This window comes from Petaurus breviceps, unplaced genomic scaffold (genome assembly GCF_028583685.1).
Source record: "Petaurus breviceps papuanus isolate PSGF00001 unplaced genomic scaffold, PetGlider_PUasm1.0 178, whole genome shotgun sequence".
NCBI lineage: Eukaryota > Metazoa > Chordata > Mammalia > Diprotodontia > Petauridae > Petaurus > Petaurus breviceps.
The window spans coordinates 13581876-13605162 of NW_027185777.1; the positions used below are offsets into that span (position 1 = coordinate 13581876).

Genomic DNA, 23287 nt, shown 5'->3' on the forward strand with positions numbered 1-23287 from the left:
TTTTCCAACTAATTAGTATTACTTTATTAACCTCCTCTTGGTATACACTAGGTATGTTCTTCCTTTTAATGTAGCATCTGAGGCTTTCATTATTAAGACTGATGGCCAACAGAACGTACTTGCTTTCCCACAGTCTATAGAGTGAGTGAAAAAGAACAGCATGGTTTGCATTTTTAATTTTTAATGTTCCTAATTCGTCACATTTTTACTTTGACCCATATCTTCTGAATCCAACTTTGGAGTTAGTAAATGCTTCATGCCATTTCTATACTGCTTCTCCATCAGCCTCCTAGATTCCTGGGGCCCTAATTTTATGCCTCCCTCACCCATCTATCACCCTTCTCTCTTATTCCTTCTGAAGAATTCTTGATCATTTTCTGTGACTCAATAATATATTCCTGTTCCTTCAGGGCATATGTCTTTGAAAGTACTTTAGGATCAGTTGAGAGATAGCATATGATGTACTAAATTACTCTGCACTTGAAAAAAAGGGCAGATGGATGTTTTCCAATTAATGCATGCCAGCTTTGTTCATGCATGTATATAGCCCAACCCTGCCTATTCCCCCAAAAGTCCAATGCTTAGGGGGTTATTTTTTAAAAGCCTTATCAAATGTAGATCGAATTTCCATTGAAAAATACTTCCTCTCTAGTGCATTCAGTTTGTAATTAAGAATTTTCCCATTTTATTCTCAATTATAAGAAAATAAAGCCAGAATTTTCAGACTCTGAAAGTTTGAAGTAAAAGAAGCTTACTTTTATGCTGGTTTTACCTAGATCCCAGTGATATTTAGAATATTGTCCCTCATTCCTTTCTCCTGAACCATCTAACAGCCTCAAACTCATTCTTGCCCCACCTCCACCCCCTTTAAACCCACCTCGCATATTCTTTACAAAGAATTCTTCTTAGCGCAAAGGCCTAGTACATATCTCTTGCTTCCCTAATAAAAGATAAATTTTCTTCAACTTGCCATTCAAAGCCCTCCACAATCTGATTTGAGCTTACTTTGTATTCTTATTTCACAACGTTCCTTATCTCAGTCATCCTTCAGCCAAAGTGGACTGCTCCTAGTTCCTAGAGTTTATGCTTTGTACCTTCTTCATGCTATTCCACCAGTTTGGAATGCCTAGCTTTTCCATTATATCTGTTGATAATCTTCCCCATCATTCTTGATGGAATGTGAAATTTGGCAGGAATTTTAGAGGAATTAATCCAGCCACTTGTACAAATCCCCTATGGAATATCCCATCTCTAAATAGTCATATAATGTCAATAGATTTAGTTCCAGTGATGGGGAGTTCATTCAGCTTTCTTATATAATGCACAAATATGCTTCCGTTGCTCCTACATGTGCCATCTAGAGTCACATACAGTATGAACATGTTCTCTAGTCCTCACCTGGCAAGTCTTCAGTTATTTGAAGACGATTGTTACGTAAAATGTATTTAATAATGTGTTTTGGGTTTTTTTGGCATCATAAAGACTGATTGAAAGGAACATTACAACAGTCCTTTACATAAGTCTCCTTTCAGAATATCCGCGTGGCCATCTAGCCTCTGTTTGAACATGTCCAGGGATGCTAAATTATCTCAGGAAGCATTTCTTTGCATTTTTCAGAAGTGTGTAGTTTGTGGTATAGTATATAGGAAACAAGATCTATCTATTTCTGCATTTTGAATGTTAGGAAAATGGTTGTGCATTTCTAGTCTTGGGACATTTTTGTTCATTCAGTCAGTAAACATTTATTAAATGCTTGCTGTGTGCCGGGCACTGTGCTAAGTGCTTGGGATATGAAGAAAGGTGAGAGTCTCTGCCCACAAGAAGCTCAAAGTCTAATGGAGGTGACAGCATTCAAGCAACTAACAAGTTACCCAAGGGATGAATGGGAGCTAATCTGCAGAGGGAAGGTAGGAGCATTAAAGGGAATTAGGACAGGCTCTGGGATAAGGTGAGAGTTTCTCTAGGACCTGAAGGAAGCAATTGAGCTATGGTGTCTAAAATTTAGTCCCTGAAATGTAATTCATTTAGACCTCATTCTTTCATTCATTGACTCACTCAACCATCTTATGACTTGAAGTCATTTATAATTTTTCTGCCTTTACGTCTAGTTTGGATTTCATTGCTCTCTTAATTATTTTGCTTCATTTCTTTTCAGTTAAGATTTTTCTCCTTGATAGAGGAAACAAGCAAATTATGACTAGTCTTTACTGCTGCCTAGGTAATAGATGCAAGTCATGGTATAATAATCTTAATTCCTTTGTTGGAAATAAATCTGCATGTTTGGGAATGTACTGTTAGTCTTCTCCCCCCCAACCACTATATTTGCCAATATGTGACGTTTGAAAATTCCCTTTTTATTGTCTTTTATTTTGGGCAATCTTTAGTTTATTGTATTATAAATTTTCTCATACTGTTAGAGCTCTGAACTTCTCAAAGAACTTTCTTTGCAGTAACATGGTTCCCTCTAGACAAATAATTCTCCCTTTCCTTCATTGGTATAATTTATGATTGCATTGTCAGAATTTCACTTTTGATAAGCTCCCATCCCTCTTGAACCATTTTCACCTTTAGAATTTCAGACCATTAATATTTGTGACGTTTTTCTCCTTTAGCATGGATAATTGAGAGAGGATGGTATTTAGATATCACATGTAATTACCAAAGAGGTATATTTTTCATATACGATGAAGCTTTGGTAGAAAAATCAATATGACATTTTTCAGACAAATATATCGACTGCAAGTGAATATAAAGGTTTTTGAGACTCTGGGCTTGATTTAAGAGCTACTACATAGAGATATTGAAACAGGAGGGTGACATGGTAAAAGCAGTGTCAGGAAGAAATTTAGCAGCATTGAGTAAAGTTCCATTGTGTTGTTGTCCAACTATATATTCTTCAACACATTGTTGCTTTTTGAGACTACAGTGCTTCTTTTTTGGCTTATGAACAATTCATACAGTATTATTCTAGATTTCTTTTTCATGTGATATTTAAATACGACACACATTTGCTTGCTGTGCATCTGCTGTTTCCAAGGCAATGGGACCACATATACTAAAAATCACCCTTGCTGTCAAGGAACTTAAACATATACACACAGAATTAAATATATAATTTGATGGGAAAGATGGTAATCACATTTGGCTGAAATAGGGGAAGGCTTTTCATGGGAATAGATACGTAACCTGAACCTTCTTGAAGAAAGCAAGACTCTAAAGGTAGGGGTCTGGAAGGTGATTTATTCCTGGCATGGGGCTCAGCTGGTTTGAAGGTACAGAAGATGAGTCATGGGATGTGAAATAAGCCTGGAAATGTAGGTTGAAGGGAGAGAGTTGCATGGTGTTAAATTCTAGGGTGAAGAGTTTATATTTTATTCTAGAGGCAATAGGTAGTCCCCCAGTTCTTTAAGCAGGGTCAGACCTGTGGCTTTAAAAAGATAATTTTGACTATGTAGAGGATAAATTGGAGAGAAGATTGATTGGAAGTAGGGAGGCTAAGTAGTAAGATATTTTAAGTAATCCATGTGAGATGAGTATCTGAACTACAGTAGGGGCTGTGTTAATAGAAAGAAGGGGATGGTTAAATATTGGTTGTGGAAGTAGAATTAAATATGACCTAATAACTAATTGGATTTGGGGATTGAGGAAGAATTGGGGATAACTTTGAAGTTGTGAACTATGAGTATCAGAGAGTATAGGGAACTCATCAACAAAACTCATGAAGTTTAAGTGAAAGATTGTTTTAGGTGGGAGGGAAAATAATCAGTTTTGTTGAACATGTTAAAGTTGAGAAGCATGTCTAGTATGTAGCTGACTATGTGGGGCCACAGTTCAATGCAGCTAGTATAGTGGAAGCTCTTAGAGAGGACGGACTATCTCACCTTTGTTATTTGTACCTCTAGTTCTATCAGGGTGCCTGGTATATAGGATTGTAGAGCCAAAGCTGGAAGGGACTTCTGAGGGAGGCCATTTTGTTTGACAACTTCATTTTTCACATGAAGAGATTTAGCCCACATGGGTAAAGATGACTTGCCCAAGGTCACATAGCTAGTACTTGTCAGAGGTAAAATTTGAACTGTTGTCATTTAATTCCAGATTCTTTTAGCTATACTACACAGCCTTCTCAATGATAGTGGCTTGATAAATAATTGTTGATTATTGGTGTGGGACATGTGTGGGTGTGACAGAGATAAACAGAGAATAAGGAAATTGGGGAGTTGGGAGGACATGGATGGAATCACTTAAGGGGGACAGTATAAAGAGTATAAAGCTTAAGAAAAAACCTTGGGGGTCACCATTTTTAGTAGAAGAAAAGCAGATTGATAGCCCAACCAAGGAGATGGAGGAATGGTCTGGACAGTCAGGAGGAAGACAACTAAATATCTGTACTGGGAGTCTTGATATGTAAAGGGAGTAGTCAGCATTGTCTCAGTCTTCAGAAAGGTAAGAAAGCATGAGAACTGAGGAAAGACCATTGTCATTAACAGTTAAATTTTTCTTACCTAGAAGAATTTCAATTGAGTGATGAAGAAATTTGGCTGTTAAAAGGATAAAGAAATAGAACCATAGCTTAAAGGGATGTTAGTATAAAGTTGTTTTTTTTGTTTTGTTTTTAAGGATGGGGCAAATTTGAGTTATAGGCTGTAGGGAAGGAAATAGATAAAAGTATAAAGATGAAAGGGAGTGATAGAAGAAGCAAGCTCCTAGAGGATAGGGATTAGACAACTTCTTGCCCATAGTCAGTCCTTCCCTGCTTTCTTTATCATCAACTCTAGTAAAAGGTTTGCCTTCTCCCTCTCCCCACCCCCACTCCAAACTTTGTAAAGAAATGTTTTCCTACTTCACATTCCTTTGAAAGTTACACTTTGAAATGAATTGTCCAAATTGAATTTTTAATCCCTAAAAGATAACTGGGTTAGGCTGTGGGTCTTGAAAAATCAATATTTAGAAGTTAGGTGTACAATCTTTCACTTACACTTTGTGATTTTTGTTGATGAGTTCCCTGTCCTCTCTGATACTCATAGTTCACAACTTCAAAGTTATCCCCAATTCTACCTCAATCCCCAAATCCAATTAGTTATTAGGTCTAATAAGACCTAATTCTACTTCCACAACCAATCTTTAACCATCCCTTTCTTTCCATTACAAACAAAACAAAGGGTTTTGTTTCCTCTGTTTTATGAAATATAATACTTTGGTGTAGCTTATTGATTAATTTTACTGACACATTTTCTTTTCTTTTAGGTATTTATAGCAGCAATGATGTAGCAGTATCATTTCCGAATGCAGTATCTGGCTCAGGATCCAGCACGCCTGTTTCTAGTTCTCATTTACCTCCACAATCTTCTGGTCATTTGCAACAAGTAGGAGGTCTGTCTCCTTCAACCACATCATCTGTGACCACTGCTGTTGCTACAACTCAGGCAAGTACTTATGTTGGTCACTAGATTTAGTCTTGTCATTTAGTCTTTTCTTTTGTTTCCTCTAGGGAAACTAATTGTCAGCAAAAACTTGTTTTATATCTTAATTTGTGCTGATATGGCCACTGGGAAAAATACCTCTTTCTTTCTTGTATACGTTATAGGATTTGTAGGTTTTGCCACCTGAGGAGATCTTGAAAGATCATAAAGAGAGCTAGAAAGAACCTCAGAGCCCATCTCTTTCAGCTAGTCCAAACCTCTTCTTTTTACACAGTGAGGTAACAAAATCCATCATTATAGACTAGATCTAAAGGGGTCAGTTATTCCACTGCCCTCCTTCTATGGATGAGGTGAAATGACTTGCACAAGGTCACATGTATAGTAAGGGATTTAAACCCACATCCACTGAGTATAAAAATTTTATTTTTCCTACTTTATCCCACTGTGAAAAAGGGTAAATTAGAAGGTGGGAATGAATTAGATTATTTTCTTTTGGGGATTCTTAAATCTCTTTCAGATTTATCTTGGATTGACATGAAAAATTTAGTTATTCAATGGAAATTTTAATTCTTTTTCCATTCTAAAACAGTTAAGATTCAAATATCCATTTTATAACTTTTTAAAAGTTCTTAAAAACCTAGGTCATGAGATTTGAACATTTTAAAAATAGAATATCCATCATATTTTGTTATTGATATTGTTAATATTTTGAAGAAAAAATTCTCCCAGCCCAGATGACTTCCCATTAATTTTGGGGAAATATTCAGCATGACATAATCCCAGTATAGTGTAATGAATGCATATGAACCTTCTTTTCAAACTTTTAAATAGAATTTATTGGCATGACATACCTCTTAATACTCAAATCAATCTGTGATCTCATTGATTCAAGAGTTTCTTCCAGTGATTCAGGTAACAACTCCTATCCATGCCTGCCCATACTTTTCAACTTTTATCTCTTTCTTGCCTTATGACCAGCCGTGGCAACTAATGAAATAGCATATGACCTTTTGTTCTGGTTTGGGGACATAGATATTTGTCTTTTAAGAGCTAAAATTAAAAGTGTCATATGAGAAAAATCTGATTTTGTTTATGCATTTGAATGTATCTTATATGTGATTCTTATAGTTAGGGAAAAATATTGTGAAAGATCACCTTCCATAAGATAAAGCATATTGATGTACTAGCACACCTCCAAACTTGGTACCTGCATCACTCCCTTCTATATCTGACATTTTATTAGTAAAACTAAAATATGCAGTAGAACACATTTTACGATCTGTTAACACTTGTATATTTCTGAACATGTAAGATTCTAATATTCTGGACCATTTATTGGGAGAGGGGTTTGGAGAGGAAACAACAATAAATATACTGGATCATATAATCTGGCTATTTTAAGGGCTTCAGAAATGTGCCAAATTTATGCTGATTTTAAGGAAAATTAGGCCCAGAGAAGTTATTTACGTGTTAGTGGCAGTGTAGTTCAACCCCTTCATCAGAGGTTAAACATGACTTGCTCAACTGGCAGAGTGGACTTTTGAATCCTTGGTCCTTTGACTTAAAAAAATACTGCTTTTTCCATTGCAACACAAAATCAGGAAGGAAGTAGACAGGAGGCCTAGGATGTGAACTGAGTGGCCATTTTTTTTTCAGCTGAAACAATAGAGTTGGTCAGAGAGAAACAATTTGGAGTGTTTGATCACTCCTAAAATACTAGCATACTTTGAACTTTTGTTCTAGTTCTGTGTACATGGTATTTACATTTAGGTGATGTAAATAAAGAAAATTCTTAAGTTCATTTAGTTATGAAGGCATAAACATAACTAGGAACTTTGGGCGTGAGGTGTGTAGCATGGGAGATACCAAGACAAACAAAAAGTAATTACTGGAGAGACAGAGAAATGAGGAGGTGGTGTGGTAGAGGTTAGGGAAATTAATTAAATATACTGGAAAGTAAATGACAAGGATACCCCACCATTGGGCTCAGAAGTTTGATCTGAGATGCTACCTTTTGGGAAAGAAAAAACCTGGAACTTGCTACTTTAAAATACTGTTGTTAATGAAGTTTTAAGTTTTAGCTATTTCTCTGCTGGTCAAAGGCCTGCACATGCTACCAGTCTGAGTATTAAGTATTCTTATGTATCACCAGAATTCTGTATTTCATTCCTTTAATTTTATGTAATGAAATTCTGAATTTTTATTTTTTTAAATGTAAAAATAAATAATGATTTTGTGATATAAGGAAAATTATTTGCAGCATTATTTTGCTAGTTGTAAGCATTAAAAATAGCAAAGGAATAAAAAGAAATGAAGGCAATAAATAGCTTAGAACAGATCTTGGAAGACCTCATACTAGTAGTAGACTTCATGAAAGATAGAATGGAGCAAAAATAATTCAGTGATTCTAGGAGAAAAAGAAATCATAAATTCAAAAGATTAAACTAAAAGAAAAAAAATGCAAGATATCTTCTTTCAAAAATAACATTAGGTAAATAGGCAAAGGAGAATTAATTTAAGATCCCTAGGACTTCCTGAATAAGCCATCATTAGACTTCCTGAAAGACTATGTCTTGTTTCAAGGACATGAAATACTTCATATCTTTTAGACTCAAAAGACAAAGTAAAAATAAAAAGAATCCACTAGTCAATTCTTAAAAATGGACCCCGCAAGAAAGAGACCTAGAATGTCAGAACGAAAATCCAGAGCTTCCAGGCCAAAGATTACTGTGAGCATTCAAAAAGAACTTTCAAGTGCCACAGAACTAGTTAGAATCACACAAGAGTATTTCAACTTCATTGAAAGAGAGGAAATACACTATTCTAAATGGTGAAAAATTAAGACCACCATGAATAAATTAGACTGTAAAACAGTGTATTAATTCTAATGGGGGTGGGGGTGGGATGGACATGTAATAAAATACTTTCAAGAATTCCTGATGAAAGGACAGAGATGAGAGCAATCTTTGTTAACAGACATACTGAAGGCAAAAGAAACTTGAAAAGGTAAATACATTTGAGCAATTGGAAGTAAGAAAAAAAGTACTTGCAAACCAGCCATCTTGCAGGCCCTGTGCGCTTTACAAATATTATCTCTGATAATATCTAAATCAGGAGATTTAAATCAAGGTTCCTTCACATTTTTTTTTCTCTGTCATAGACCCCTTTGACTGTCTGGTGAGGCCTATGGACCCTTTCTCAGAATAATGATTCATTGCTTACATTCTTAAAGCAAGGAAATGCAAAATTTCAGTGAGGTTAGAGAAAATAAAGATTTTTTTTTTTCCTCAACCAAGTTTATGAATTCAGGGTCCCTGGACCCCAGGGTTAGAACCTCTGGTCTAAATGAGGGTGAAGTTCATGGGGGGGTGGGGTAACTATGCATATACACAGAAGTATGTGTTTTTTCTTAATTACATGTAAAAAAAATTCTAAACATTTTTTAAAGTTTTGAGATCCAAATTCTCTTCCCTTCCTTCCTCCCTGCCAAAAACAACCATCCCAGGAATAATAAAGTAAAAGAAAAAGTATACTTCAATCTGCATTCCAACTCTTTTATCAGTTATATATTTTTCTTCATCAGTCCTTTAGAATTGTCTTGGATCATTAAGAATTCCTAAGTCATTCACAGCTAATTATCATACAGTGTTGCTATTACTGTGTACAATGTTCTCCTGGTTCTGCTTATTTCACTTTGTATCAGCTCATGTGAGCAACATAGTATTCCATCAGAATCATATACAACAACTTGTTCTCCTCTGTGGAGGCATGAGTTTGAACCCCACTCCTGACAGTTAGTTGCCTTTGGGGTACCTAGGTGGCTAGAGTGCCTGACCTGAATTAAAAGACCAGAGTTCAAATCTGGCTTCAAATACTTACTGTGTGACACAGGCACCCAACCTTGCTTGCCTCAGTTTCCTCATCTATAAAATAAGCTAGAGAAGGAAATGGCAAACTATCTTTGCCAAGAAAAACCCAAATGGGGTCACAAAAAGTTGGACATTACTGTAAAACAACTGAATAACAATAACAAATAAATATTTTTGTTCTTACATGTCCTTTTCCTTTTATCTGTTTGGTGTTGAGACTATTGAGAAATCCAAGAGGGAATTTCTGGGTAATTAATAATCAATTTATTAATTAGACCAGCTGATAATAAATTGATCGTCAGTGGTTTCTCTTGGTAACCAAACACATGTAATGGAGACACTGAATGCCTTAAATATTATTTTGAAAGACAATGCCCCAGACAGAAGAAATCAACCTTGATTAATGAACAGTTAATGAGGTAAATTAATGGACTAAAAGTCTTTAGCTCCTCCTGCTGAGAAGATGTAGCTTGTTCATGAGACTCAGCCCTCTCCAAAGCAATCTGGAGAAAGGAATTCGTCTCCAGACCACTGTTTGATTTTCTACTTTATTAGCTGGGTTACCCTGAACTGCAGTGAGAGGGGTTCAAGGGCAGAGACTTGATACTTTGGGGTTAGATTTCACCTACATTAGAGTTTGTATTAAACACAAGTACAGTCTCTAGTTGAGTGGAGTGCCAGTGCATGTACTCTGAGGGTTAAGGCCTATAGGGGCTGGTCCCTGAATGAAGAAATAAACCTGGGTCCTAATTAATAATTGGTTATTAACATAATAGAAAAATAATTAGCCTCAGGGTACAGATCTAGTTGTGGTATTGCTGGGTCAAAGGGTATGCCCAATTTATAGCCTTTTGGACATAGTTCCACATTGCTCTCCAGCATGTTTAGATCAGTTCAGAAATCCAGCAACCGTGTATTAGTGTCCGTATTTTTCTACATCCTGTCCAACATTTGTCAGTTTCCTTTCCTGTCATATTAGCATCTGATAGATGTGAAATGGTACCTCAGAGATGTTTTAATTTGTCCTCTAAGCAATAGTGATTTAGAGCAGTTTTTCATATGACTAGAAATAATTTTGATTTCTTCTTCTGAAATCTGCCTGTTCATATCCTTTGAACATTTATCAATTAGGGAAAGACTTGTATTCTTATAAATTTGATTCATTTCTCCATATATTTGAGAAATAGGGCCTTTATCAAAGACACACCATAAAAACTTTTTTTCCCCAGTTTCCCACCTGCCTTCTAATCTTTTTTTTTTTTTAAAGCAATTGGTGTTAAATAACTTGCTCAAGGTTACACGGCCAGGTGTTTCTGGGTGGATGCTAAGTGTCTGAGCCCGGATTTGATCCCCAGGTCATCCCGACACTGGGGCCGGTGCTCTTACTCGCTGTGCTACCTGGCCGCCCCCCCCACCTTCTAATCTTAGCTACATTGGTTTTGTTTATAAAAAAACCTTTTTGATTCAATGTAATCAAAATGATCCATTTTACATCCTGTAATGCTCTCTATATCTTTTTTTTGTCACAAATTCTTCCCCTTTCCATAAATCTGCTAAATATTCTATGCATCACCCTTTATGATTAAATCATGTACACATTTTGACCTTCCCTCCGAACATGATGTGAAATCTTTGTCTATACATAGTTTTTGTTATAATGCTTTCTAGGTTTCCTAGGAATTTTTATCAAATAGTGATTTCTTGTCCCAAAATCTTGGATCTTTGGTTTTGTCAAACACTGGATTAGGATGATCATTTACTGCTGTGTATTGAATACCCAATCTATTCCACTGATCCACTACTTTATTTCTTAGACAGTACTAGATTGATTACCTCTATGTAATACAGTTTAAAACTTGGTACTATTAGACCAACTAACTTTGGATTTTTTTCACTTATACTTTTGATATTTTTGACCTTTTGTTATTGCAGATGAATTTTGTTATTATTTATCTAACTATAAATATTTTTTTTGGTAGTTTGATATGGTATTGAATAAGTAAATTAGGCAGAAGCATTTTATTTACGTTGGATCAACCTATCCATGAATAATTAACGTTTCTCCATTTGTTTAGATCTGACTTTGTGTAAAAAGTATTTTGTAATTGTGTTCATGTAGTTTCTGGATTTCTCTTGGTGTGTAAACTCCCAAATATTTTATATTGTCTGCGGTTATTTTAAATGGAATTTTTCTTTCTGTTGCTTCCTGCTGGAGTTGGTTGGTAGTATAGAGAAATGTTGATCATTTATGTGGGTTTATTTTATATCCTGAAACTTTATTGAAGTTAATTATTTGAACTAGCTTTTTAGTTAATTCTCTAGGTTTTTCTATACCATGATATCATCTCCAAAGAGTGATAGTTTTGTTTCTTCATGTGCCCATTCTAATTCCTCCAATTTCTTTTTTTCTTATTGCTATAGCTATCACTTAGAGAATAATATTGAATATTAGTGGTAATAAAGGGCACCCTTGCTTCAGTCCTGATCTTATTGGGAAGCTTTTAGCTTATCTTCATTACAGATGATGTTTGCTGACTTTCCAGTGTTTTTAATAGGAATGAGTGTTGTATTTTGTCAAAAGGTTTTTCTGCATTTGATAAGGTAATCATGATTTTCTCAGTTTTGTTATTGATATTGTCAATTATGCTGATAGTTTTCCTGATATTGAAACATCTTTACTTTCCTGGTATAAATCCCACTTGGTGTGGTGTTGTGTGTTGTGATGTCATGACCTGCAAGTGAGTTGGATTTAAGTGAGGGAGGGATGTGCAAAGTCACCAGCCTCATTTTCTCCTCTAGAGCCATCTGCGTCCAGTGGCTAGATATAGATCAGGACAATTGGAGATGGCCCAGTATGCAGTGGGGAAACCCTGGCCTTTTTAAGCTAAGGTTTTTCTGAGTTCTCACTGACTAAGGCAATGCCCATTCAGTGGTTAGTGCTACTTAAGAAGGGAGTCAAAGTAATAAATATGTTTAATATGATTGTACATGTATAGCCTGTATCAGAGGGGAAGGGTTGTAGAACACAAAGTCTTATAAAAGTGAATGTTGAAAACTAAAAATTAATTCATTCAAAAAGAGAAAAAAAAGTGAGTCACGAGATGGCCTCTGTAATCCAAAAAAAAGAAAAAATCAGACTGGGAGGGGAAGACCCTTAGGATTTCTGGCCAAAAGAGAAGCAATTACAATTTGTATTCACTACAAGCCATTGGGGCACCCCAAAATAACCATTAAGTAGTGCTTGGGCAGGGACCTATTGTTGACCAATCAGTGACAGCCACAGTGAATTGAGTTTAAGACATGGTCTTTTAAGACAGAAATCTAAGGGTCTGCTAGGTGGCCCAGTGAATAGAGCACCAGCCCTGGAGTCAGGAAGACCTGAGTTCAAATCTGGCCTCAGACACTTAACATTTACTAGCTGCGTGACCTTGGGCAAGTCACTTAACACCAATTGCCCTGCCTTACCCCCTCCAAAAGCCAAAAAAAAAAAAAAAAAAAAAAAAACAAATCCTGCCAGTAAAACTATCAAGGTAGGTTCCAGCCACCAAAATTTACCTTCCTTTGGGCAGAGCACCCTCAGGTGATGGCATGATACCCTGTGTGTGGAGAGGAGAGGCTGAGTTTCTTGACTGGAACTGGCCAGTTGGGTTCCCAGTGGGTCATCTGGGACTAGTCACAGGTTGTAACAGTTTGTCCTTCTTTCTCTAAGAGGACCATGACATCAGGAAGATGATGCCATGGCTTGCAAGTGAGTTGGATTTAAATGAGAGAGGGCTGTGCAAAGTCACTAGTCTCACTTTTTCCTCCAAAGCCATCTGATTCTAGTGGCCAGATATAGATCAGGACAACTGGAGATGGTATATGGTCTTTGTGACATATTGCTGTGCCTTGCTAGTATTTTGTTTAAATTTTTTGTATCAATATTTGTTAGGGAAATTGACCTAGTTTTTGTTTTTCTGGTTTTGCTCTTCCTGGTTTAGTTATCAGCACCATATTTGTGTCCTAGAAAGAATTTGGCAGTTCTTCTTGGTTATTTTTCCAAATAGTTTATGTAATATTGGAATTAATTGTTCTTTACATGTTTTTATAGAATTCATTTGTGAATCCATCTGGTCTCGGGGATTTTTTCTTAAGGAACTGATTGATGATTTGTTAAATTTCTTTTCTTAAGATAGGTTATTTAAGTATTCTGTTTCCTCCTCTGTTAATCTGGGCAGGTTATATTTTTGTAGTTATTCGTCTGTTTTGCTTAGATTGTCAGATTTATTGGCATGGGTAAAATAGCTCTCAATAATTGCTTTAATTTTCTCTTCTGAATTCACCTTTTTCATTTTTGATACTGGTAATCTGGTTTTCATTTTTAGAATCAAATTAAACAATGGTGTACCAATTTTTTTTTTCCATAAAAGCAGCTCCTAGTTTTAATTATTAATTCAGTGGTTTCCTCAATTTTAATTCTACTTATTGCCTTTGATTTTCAGTATTTCCAATTTGGTGTCGAATTGGGGATTTTTACTTTGTTCTTTTCTTTCTGTTTGTTTTTGTTCTTAGGTGCATGCCCAACTCATTGATCTGTTCTTTCTGTTTTATTAATGTTAGCATTTGGAAATACAAATTTTTACCCAAGTACTGCTTTCGCTGTATCCCATAAATTTTGGAATGTTGTCTCATTGTTGTCATTCTCTTTAATGAAATTATTGATTGTTTCTATGGTTTGTTCTTTGACCTACTCATTATTTAGTATTAGATTATTTAGTTTACAATTCATTTTAAATTTATTTCCATGGCCTTTTATTGAATAAAATTTTTATTGTATTATGGTCTAAAAAGGATGCATTTAATATTTCTACTTTTCTCCATTTGGTTGTGAGATTTTAAAGCTCTAATTCATGGTCAGTTTTTATTGATATGCCATGTGCAGCTGAGAAAAAGGTATGCCTACTCCTTTCTATCCCCATTCAGTTTTAACTAACTTTTCTAATGTTCTATTCATTTCCATAACTTCTTTCTTGTTTATTTTATAGTTAGATTTATCTAGTTCTGAGAGGGGAAAGCTGATGTCCCCACTAGTATAGTTTTACTGCCTATTTCCTTCTATATCTCATTTAACTTTAAGAATTTGTACATCATAGAAGTTTTTATATGTTAATAGAGAAAAATGTCCCTTCAAAATCCTTCTTATCTTCAAGGCTCACAGGAGTTAAGCCCAATTAACATAAGATCTGGATGTAGTTTTATTTGATTGCTTTGGCATTAAATGATGAAAGAATAAGGGGTGAAAGAATTATTCAAGAAATTAGGAAGAATGGGAAGGAAAAGGGAGAGGAAAGAGGCAGCCTATGAACCTTGGTCTTATCTGAACTAACAAAGACTACTGATTATGCCCACCTGTTCAAAGAGTTTGGTATAACAATACAATGAATTCCACAGAGAAACTGATAGGGATAGTAAGGGGAAAACAGAGATTAGGTTATGGAATGTAGAGCCCAAGAAGGAATATTCACAAGCAAAACAAACTTCAACTTAAGAGGGAAGATTACAGAGAAAGAAAGAAAATGTCAGAACTTAGGTTTAGAGTCTGGGCTAGGTGAAAAGAGAATGGGTAGTAGAGTAGGTGCAGACTACTTCTGTTATAGATTATTAGTGTTTTCACATCATTTTTCTTCATTTCTTGGTGAGGAATGGGTACTGGACAGAGAGAAGATGTGATGGAGATAAATACAAAATTGGTAATCATGTCCTCAGAGAAGAATGGGTTGACCTTATCCATAAAATACAGAAAGGAGCCAGAATCCAAAAATAGAATGTTTTTATAAGATATACAAATGAAAACCAAAGATTTACATAGTATTAAAATAATGAGGCTGGGAAGAATTCATGATGGTTAAAGCAATTTTTTTTCAATCTAAGTTTTTTTTTATTTTTATTTTTTAATTTTTCCCCACTTAATAGTTTTATTTTTTCCAATTTTACATGAAAAGATAGTTTTCAACATTAACTTTTTTTTAAGATTTTGAGTTTCATATGTTTTTCTCCCATCTTTCCTTGCTCCCCAAGATGACAATTTCATATGGGCTATATGCATACAATCATATTAAACATTTCCATATTAGTCATATTGTGAAAGAATCAGAACAAAAGGGAAAAACCAGGAAAAAGAACAACCAAAAAAGGAAAAGTAGTATGTTTTGATCTGCTTTCAAACTCCATAGTTCTTTCTCTGGATACAGATAGCATTTTCCATCATGAGTCTTTAGGAATTGTATTAGCTCATCATATTGCTGAGAAGAGCTAAGTCTGTAAAAGTTGGTTGTCACAGTGTTACTGTTACTGTGTACAGTGTTCTGGTTCTGCTCACTTCACTCAGCATCAGTTCATGGAAGTCTTTCTGCGTTTTTCTGAAGTCTGCCTACTCATCATTTCTTATAGCACAATAGTATTCCATTACATTCATGTACCACAACTTGTTCAGCCAGTCTCCAGTTGATGGACATCCTCTTAATTTCTGATTCTTGACCACCATAAAAAGAGTTGTAAAGCAAATGTTTAAAAAGAGGTGCCAGTTGTGATCCCAAAAGTAAGGCAGCATTAAAAATAAACAAGGTTAAAGGAGATAAAGCAGAGAAAAACCTAATTATATTCAGAGGCAGTTTTTGTAGTAGAAAAGAATTGGAGACCATGATTTCTCATCTCAATTGGGAAATTCCTGAACAAATTATAATGTATGAATGTAATGCAATATTGTTTTTGTATTAGAAATAAAAGAAGGTCATATTCAGAGAAACCTGGGAAAATTTGTAGAAACAAGTATTTAAAATGAGTAGAACCAGGAGAACTATTTATATCCATTGTAGTCATTGTAGCAGTGTAAAAGAAGCCTGCTTTGAAAGACTTAAAAATTCTGATGAATGCATAAACCAGAAGATGAATGAGGAAGCGCATCTTAATTCTAGCTCTCAACAGAAAGGTGACTGACTAGGGGTGCAGAATGACATTCATTTTTCAGATGCAACCTGTGTAGGGATTTATTTTGCTTAACTATACATATTTGTTATAAGAGATAACTTTTATTTTGGGGGGGTGAGTAGTCAAAGTGATTCTGGAAGGGAAAAAAAGAAAAAGATCACAAATACTAGAGAGATCAGAAGAGGACACAGACAAACAGGGCAGTGATAATATGTAATTTAGAAAATCAGTGTGTACATAATAGATGGGCCAGCTAGATGGCTTAGTGGATAGAGGGCTGGGTCTGGAATCAGGAAGATGTGAGTTAAAATCTGATCTCCAACACTAGCTGTGTGACCCTGGGCAAGTCACTTCACCCTGTTTGCCTCAGGTTCCTCATTTGTAAAATGAAATGGCAAGCCACTCTAATATCTTTGCCAAAAAAACCCCAAATGAGGTTATAAAGAGTTGGACACAACTGAAATATGTTACATGTACACATAATAGGTGTTCACAGTATAAACAATTCTTTTTTTTTCTGTTTATACAAATATTTGTGTTGTTGATCTAAGTCATTTATAATAAAAAAGAAAATTTTAAAAATGAGGTCTTTCAACAAAGTGGCGAATTCTATGCAACTGAACATGAAATACAGTTTTTCAAAGCAAGTACCCCAATCTTATTTAATTTTTAATGAAATTTTTTTAAAGCCTCTTCACTAACCATGTTCTCTGTCCTATTCTCATCAATATTTCCCTTTCTCTGCTATTCAGTTCCAACCATGGCCACCTTTTCCCTATTGCGGAATGTAAGTAAGTTTACTTTTCTTTTCAACCCTCTCCTTTTATGCTTCCCTTTTAGCATCACAGAGACCTCTCTGGCCATTCTCTTCAGCATTTGTTACACCTTGTTTTCTTTTCCATCATCACACCCTTTATTTGAAGTCCTTGAATGGGAGTCAGAATGTTCTTTGTGCCCTGCTGCCTCTTCCAGAGTCCCTTTGCTACCTTTTACCTTTGCTTATCTTTTTAAAATTTTCCTGTTTCTTGTATAAGCCATCCTGTCTGTTCTCTACCATTTCTTGAGGAGTTCAGTAATTGACTCACTGTTTTATTCCTTCCCATTTCCTGCCCTTATAATTGGGAAGTTTATTATACATGTTAATGCTTCTGAAACATCCTAAATTTTTAGTTGTTTATTCTTCTCCTATCCCATGACCCAGACCTCCACTGTACCAGAACCACACTTGGGAATAATCATTAAATCCCTTCTATGTACTAGGCACTGTGCTAAGTGATTTACAAATATTACTTAAATCTATGTTCTAATGTCTCTTCATTCCATCTCACCCATTTTACAGAACTATCTTAAACTTATTCTTCGATCTCAGCACCTGCTGGCCTTTCAGCCTTCAGTAGTCTTCTCTGAAGACTTCACTGGCCATTCTTCCCAGTCTCAGCCCTATCGGTGTAAAATTTCTTTTACTCTCAAATGCTTTGTACTCTTACCCTGACATCATTCACGCCATGCTAAAAATCCCAATACTGGATTACTGTCAACATCTCTTCCTGCTGCTTCTCATATACTGCTGAACAAACAGAACTAGGAGAGTCATACAACCAAGTTGACTAGGTCAATAAAAAATTATGTTATCTCTCTTTAACTAGACCCTTCCTGCAGCGGAGCAGTCCTTTCACTACCCTTTAATCAGTCCCTTTTCCAATTCACACATACATTTTTCCAAACCTTTTCTCTTCTCAAACTTCCCTCTCCTCTTGACTCTCCTGATTCTTAAAACTCTTCATCCTGGAAAGTTCCTTCCACCCTTGGACTTTATATTTTCTCTGTGACCTCTTCCTCCAATTGACTGATTTCTCCCAGAACCTCCATTTTAAGGAGGTAGACCAGACCAGCCATGTCTTCAGTCTTCTCCAGGCTGTCCTTCTTGACTCCCAGACTTTGTCTACATACAGTCCTTCTCCCAAACACCTCCCCCCTCCAACCTCTGGTACCTGCACCTTTTCCCTACCCCGATTTTTAGTTCCCTTTTATGTGTTGCCTTTCCAACACTAGAATGTAAGTTTCTTGAGGGCAGGAATTATTTTTCTGCTTGTATTTGTGTTCTTGGTGCTTAGCACAATACCAGAAACATAGTAATTAATATACATTTGTTACCTTTACTATCTTAGTTGAGGATCTTGCCTCTTTACTAAGATCAAGGACATTGAAAATGAATTCCCTTCTCTACTCCTTCATTTCATCTCAGACCCCCTTATGAATTTCTTTCATTTTTTCCTCTTTTACCCTCTCTCAGTTTATGATGTGTAACTTTTCCTCAGCAAAACAAAATTTCCACTCCTGCCCTTGATTCTTTTACTTCCTGTCTTCTCCAACAGATTGCCCTCTCAATCACTTCTTCTATCTTCAAGCTCTCCTTATCTACTGATTTTCATCCTGCTGCCTACAAACATTGGAGAGTCTCTTTTCCCTTAAAATCTTTTTTCACTAAATCCAGTTTTCCCCTCAAGCTGTTCTATATTTCTCCTTCCTTTCTCAGCCAAACTCCCATAAAAAGTCTAGATTCATGGCTTTTATTTCCTCTTCTCAACCCTTTGAAATTTAGCTTCAAAATTCATCACTCAGCTGCTCTCTCCAAGCTTATTTAGTAATCTCTTAATTGCCAAGTCTTATTGATGACCTTTTCTCAGTGCTTATTGATTACTCTCTTCTCCTGACTCCTCTCCTTTGTTTGTGTGGGTTTGTTGTTTGTTTTTGTGACTTACTCTTTTCTAGGTCTCCTCTTTGCTGTCTGACTACTCTCAGTCTCTTTTACTGCCTCGTGTGATCCTTATCACATTCCCTCAATGTGGTTTTACCCCAGGGCTCTGCCTTGGATGTTCATCTTTTTGTTGTTTTTTTTTTTTTCCACTTAGTGAAAAGTCACTTAATGACTTCTTATGTCTGTATATCCAGTTTCCATCTCTCTCATTGAACTCCAGTCCCACATTGTCAGCTGCCTATCGGACAGCTTACACTAGTTATCCAAAAAACTTTTCAAATTCAGTATGTCACAAAATGTATTATCTTTAGTTCTGCTGTATTGCCCCTTCTCCCCCCACTCTCTTTTTCATCTGACAGCAATGCTATCCTTCAAGGCTCCCAACCTTGTAATCTCAACTCCTCACTCTTACTTGCCCACATATGCAGTCAACTGTTAAATATTGTGATTTGTACCTTTTGTGCTCTGGCTTCCCACCTCCACAGTGCATTTGGTCCTTCCGATCACTTTCTTCTTCTCTTGGCCACTTTTCTCTCTCTGGTTTTCATGATATGTATCTCTCCTGGTTTCCTTCCCACCAGTCTGACCTCACTTATTTTCCATGTCTGATTCATGATTTATATTGCCCTCTTGTCTTTTCCTCCAGAACTAGAGCCTCTTCTCTCCTTCCTCTCTGTTTTCTGTTGGCAATATCACCAGGTCCTGTGGATTTAACTATTGTCTCTGTGTAGGTGACTCCTAGAACTATAATATGCAGCCCATGGTTTTACTTTTAGCTTTAGTCATGAATCATCACCTACCTACTGGACATTTCAAGCTAGAGTCTTGCAGATCTCTTTCATTCGTCTTGTTGGAAAGAGCAGAGAACTCAATATCTTTCTCTCAAACTGTTGCCAGCTTCTGTAGTGGATAGAGTGCTGGGCCAGCAGTCACTGAGACCTTAGTTCAAATGAGTTCTCAGGTAGTTTTTAGCTATGTGACCCTAGGCAAGTCACTTAACTTCTAGATCTTTCACGTTGTAAAATGGGGATAATAATAACACTTCCCTCTGGGGTTGTTGTGAGGTCCAAACAGCATAGTGTAGACCCTTGAAAAATCCTTCCTCCCTCCCTTTCTTTTTTCCCCTTCCATCCATCTCTCTCTTCCTTCTTTTCTGTCTTCCCTATTTCTATTGAAGATACTACCATCCTTCCAATCTCCCAAGTAACTTCAGCATTTTCTTGAACTCTTCCACCCTCTGTAGCTAATCAGTTGCCATAGCTTGCCCTTTTGCCTTCACAACAACTCTTGTATCTGACCCCTTCTCACCATTTAAGCAGCTACCATTTAAATTCAGGCCCTCATCACCACTTTCCTGAATTATTGCAACAAATTCCTAATTGTTCTCCTTGCCTTCAGGTTCTCTCTATTCCAGCTCCTCTACTTACTGTTGCCAAAGTAATTCTCCTAAGTGCACATCTGATTGTGCCATTCCTTTACTTGGTCAACTCCATTGTCTTCCTGTTATCTCTAGGATGAAATGTAACCTCTGTTTAACTTTTAAAGCCCTATATAGTCAAGTCCTGCTGTCCTTCCCCCCATTTTAGAGACAGCTATACTGGCCTCCTGTGTTTCTCACACACAACACTGCATCTGCCCTCTCTGTGCCTTTGGTGACTCATCACTGTGTCTGTAATGCTTTCCCTCCTCTCCCGATCTGCCCTCCCAGACTAACTACTTTGCATGTATTTGTATCCAGTTTTTCTTTATATTGTGTATATTAATGTATGTACTTGTTTTCCTCCATTAGAATGGAAGCTCTTTGCAAGTAGGGATTGTTTTGTTCTTTGTTCTTGTGTCCCAGGAACCCACCTGCCCCTTGTTTGAATGGTTGGTTGTCACACCTTTCATGCTAGGTAAAGTCCTCATCAGCTTTCAGCAGCACCGTGGCAGTGTCCTCCTGGTTGGTTGCCCTGCCTCACGTCTCACATATTTCCACACTGCTGCCAGAATGCTTTTCTTCTGGTAGTTTTGATCGCTTCACTCTGCTCCTCATTAACATAAACCCGTCTTTTTGGTCTGTAAAGCTCTTGGTCACCTAGCCCCAGTTGGCCTTTCCAGCCTTCTACTACGTCACTCCTGGCCAGTCGCAGCAGCCTTCTTGTTCCATTTCCCTTCACATTGTCCGTTTCCAACAGCTGCAGTGCACTGCTTCCTCACTTACACCTCCTATACTCCTCTTTCTTCAGGGTCACAGTTCAAGCATCACCTTCCATGTGAAGCCTTTGCTGACCCCCAAGTTATAATAAATTTCCATAAACTACCTTGTGTTTATTTTGTGTTCACTCTGTATCCATGTACAAACATGTACACATGCATGTACACATATACGTAGTAGCATGTTTTCCTCGATAAGCTTCTTAAGAGCACAGACATCATTTTTGTCTATATTTCCATTGTCTAGCCGACAAGTGAGGAACCTGTGGCCTGGAGGCCACATTGCGGCCTTTTAGGTTGGTTACTCCTAGCATTTTGACCAAGTCCAAGTTTTATAGAACAAATCCTTTTTTTTTTTTTTTTAAGGAATCTCTCGTACAATTCCTGGAACATGGTAGTCACTAAAGAATTATTTGTTAATTGACTGATGTTTTTATTTTTTTCCTAGCCTAAAATCATGCAGAATTTCATGAATGGATAAAATAGCCATTTGGCTGTTGATATTCACATTCTTATTAGCTCACCACATTTGTGGTTTTGAATCTTGTCGGTTTCTATTATGTGGGGATTTTGTAGATTTTACATCTGGGTTATTCATTTGTACTCTTCAAAGGTAATTCTAGAATTAGCTTTATCTAAAGGTCTGAGATATCTTAATTGAGGATGCTTGTTTGAGATATTATGCAGTGAATGTAAATTTTGTTGGCATGATTAGGCATGTTACTGCTCTTCAGGAGCTTAGAATTTAATTGGAGAGAAAAGGCAAGATTTATTTGAAAAAAAAAACAATGAAGATATTCAGATAAATAAAATAGTTACTTGAGTGTGAAAATACTAAGCTTTTTATTTTACTAGTTGGTTTTTAGTGTGGATGGCTCAGGGCATGATTCTTGAAGATTCTGTTGCAACATAAAGGGAGACTGTAATTGTGCCATCCTCATGTCCAGCACAATGCTTTTCAAAAAATAAATGCTTAAGAAATATTTGCAAAAGAAATACTATTCAGGGGCAACTAGGTGGTGCAGTGAATAGAGCACAGCCCTGGAGTCAGGAGGACCTGAGTTCAAACCTGGCCTCACACACTTAACACAAAAACTAGCCATGTGACCTTGGGCAAGTCACTTAACCCCAATTGCCCTCCAAAAAGCAAAAAAAGAAAAAGACATACTATTTAGTGTTTGAGTGAGGATAGAAAAAAAGTTTAAATGTGATAGGTTGCAAGAAGGCAAATTTAGTTCAGATGGAAGGTACAGAATGTTCAGAGATGTGTTAGGTTTAATTATTTAAAAATATTAGAAGTGATGTTTCATGATTAATATCATTAGTCATGGTAGCTTTGTCAATTACCTTTTTAAAAGAATGATAAATATTAGACCTTTCAGGGTCATCTGGTCCCACCCTTTGATCAAGAACTGTCTCCTATAAAAATGATTGTCCAAAAGAGTCCTATCATTTTTAGGGGATATTTTTAAAGATCTTTCCTATAATGAGGTGAGAGGAAAAGGTTTGGTAGAAGTCGCATGACTCTAGTCCACTTCCCTCCTCCCTTCTTCCCCTACCCTAATAAAGCACATCTTTTCCTCTTTATTTTACAACACCTTCCAGTCTTTTCTCTTAGTTGGTTTGGGGAGGGGGGGCATTCACAGAGCGACAAGACTAGACAAAGGAGACAGAACTACATTGGGAAAACACAGAGTTGGTAGTCTTCCAAATTAATCCTCTTATCTTGGGCTCTAGGCATAAGTAGGTTGACTTATAGATATATAGATGTCCCAGGGAAATATTGTTGAGTAATATTCCATTGTATCATAAAGGAAGGAGTAATGGTCCAAATCAGTAGGTCCAACTCTGACACATCCCCTGGCAAGGCAGTTAGGAGGTACAGTAGACAGAGCACTGGACCTGTAATAATAAGACTTGAGTTCAAATCCATCCCCAGATGCTTACCAGTTTTGTGACCCTGGGGAAGTTATTTAACCTCTGTTTTCTCCTTTGTAAAATGGAGATAATAAAAGTACCTACCTTCCAGTGCTGTGATAATTAAAAGAGATAATATTTGCCAAGAATTTTGCAAATCT

General features: G+C 36.5%; 1 protein-coding gene across 1 annotated transcript in view; it reads left to right on the forward strand.

Moving 5' to 3' along the window:
• Positions 1-23287, forward strand: part of MLLT10 (MLLT10 histone lysine methyltransferase DOT1L cofactor) — a 235757-nt gene that overhangs the window by 182696 nt on the left and 29774 nt on the right. Inside the window, exon 12 of the mRNA XM_069086119.1 lies at positions 5245-5423. Coding sequence (XP_068942220.1) covers positions 5245-5423 — 179 coding nt within the window. The remainder of the gene's footprint in view (positions 1-5244; positions 5424-23287) is intronic.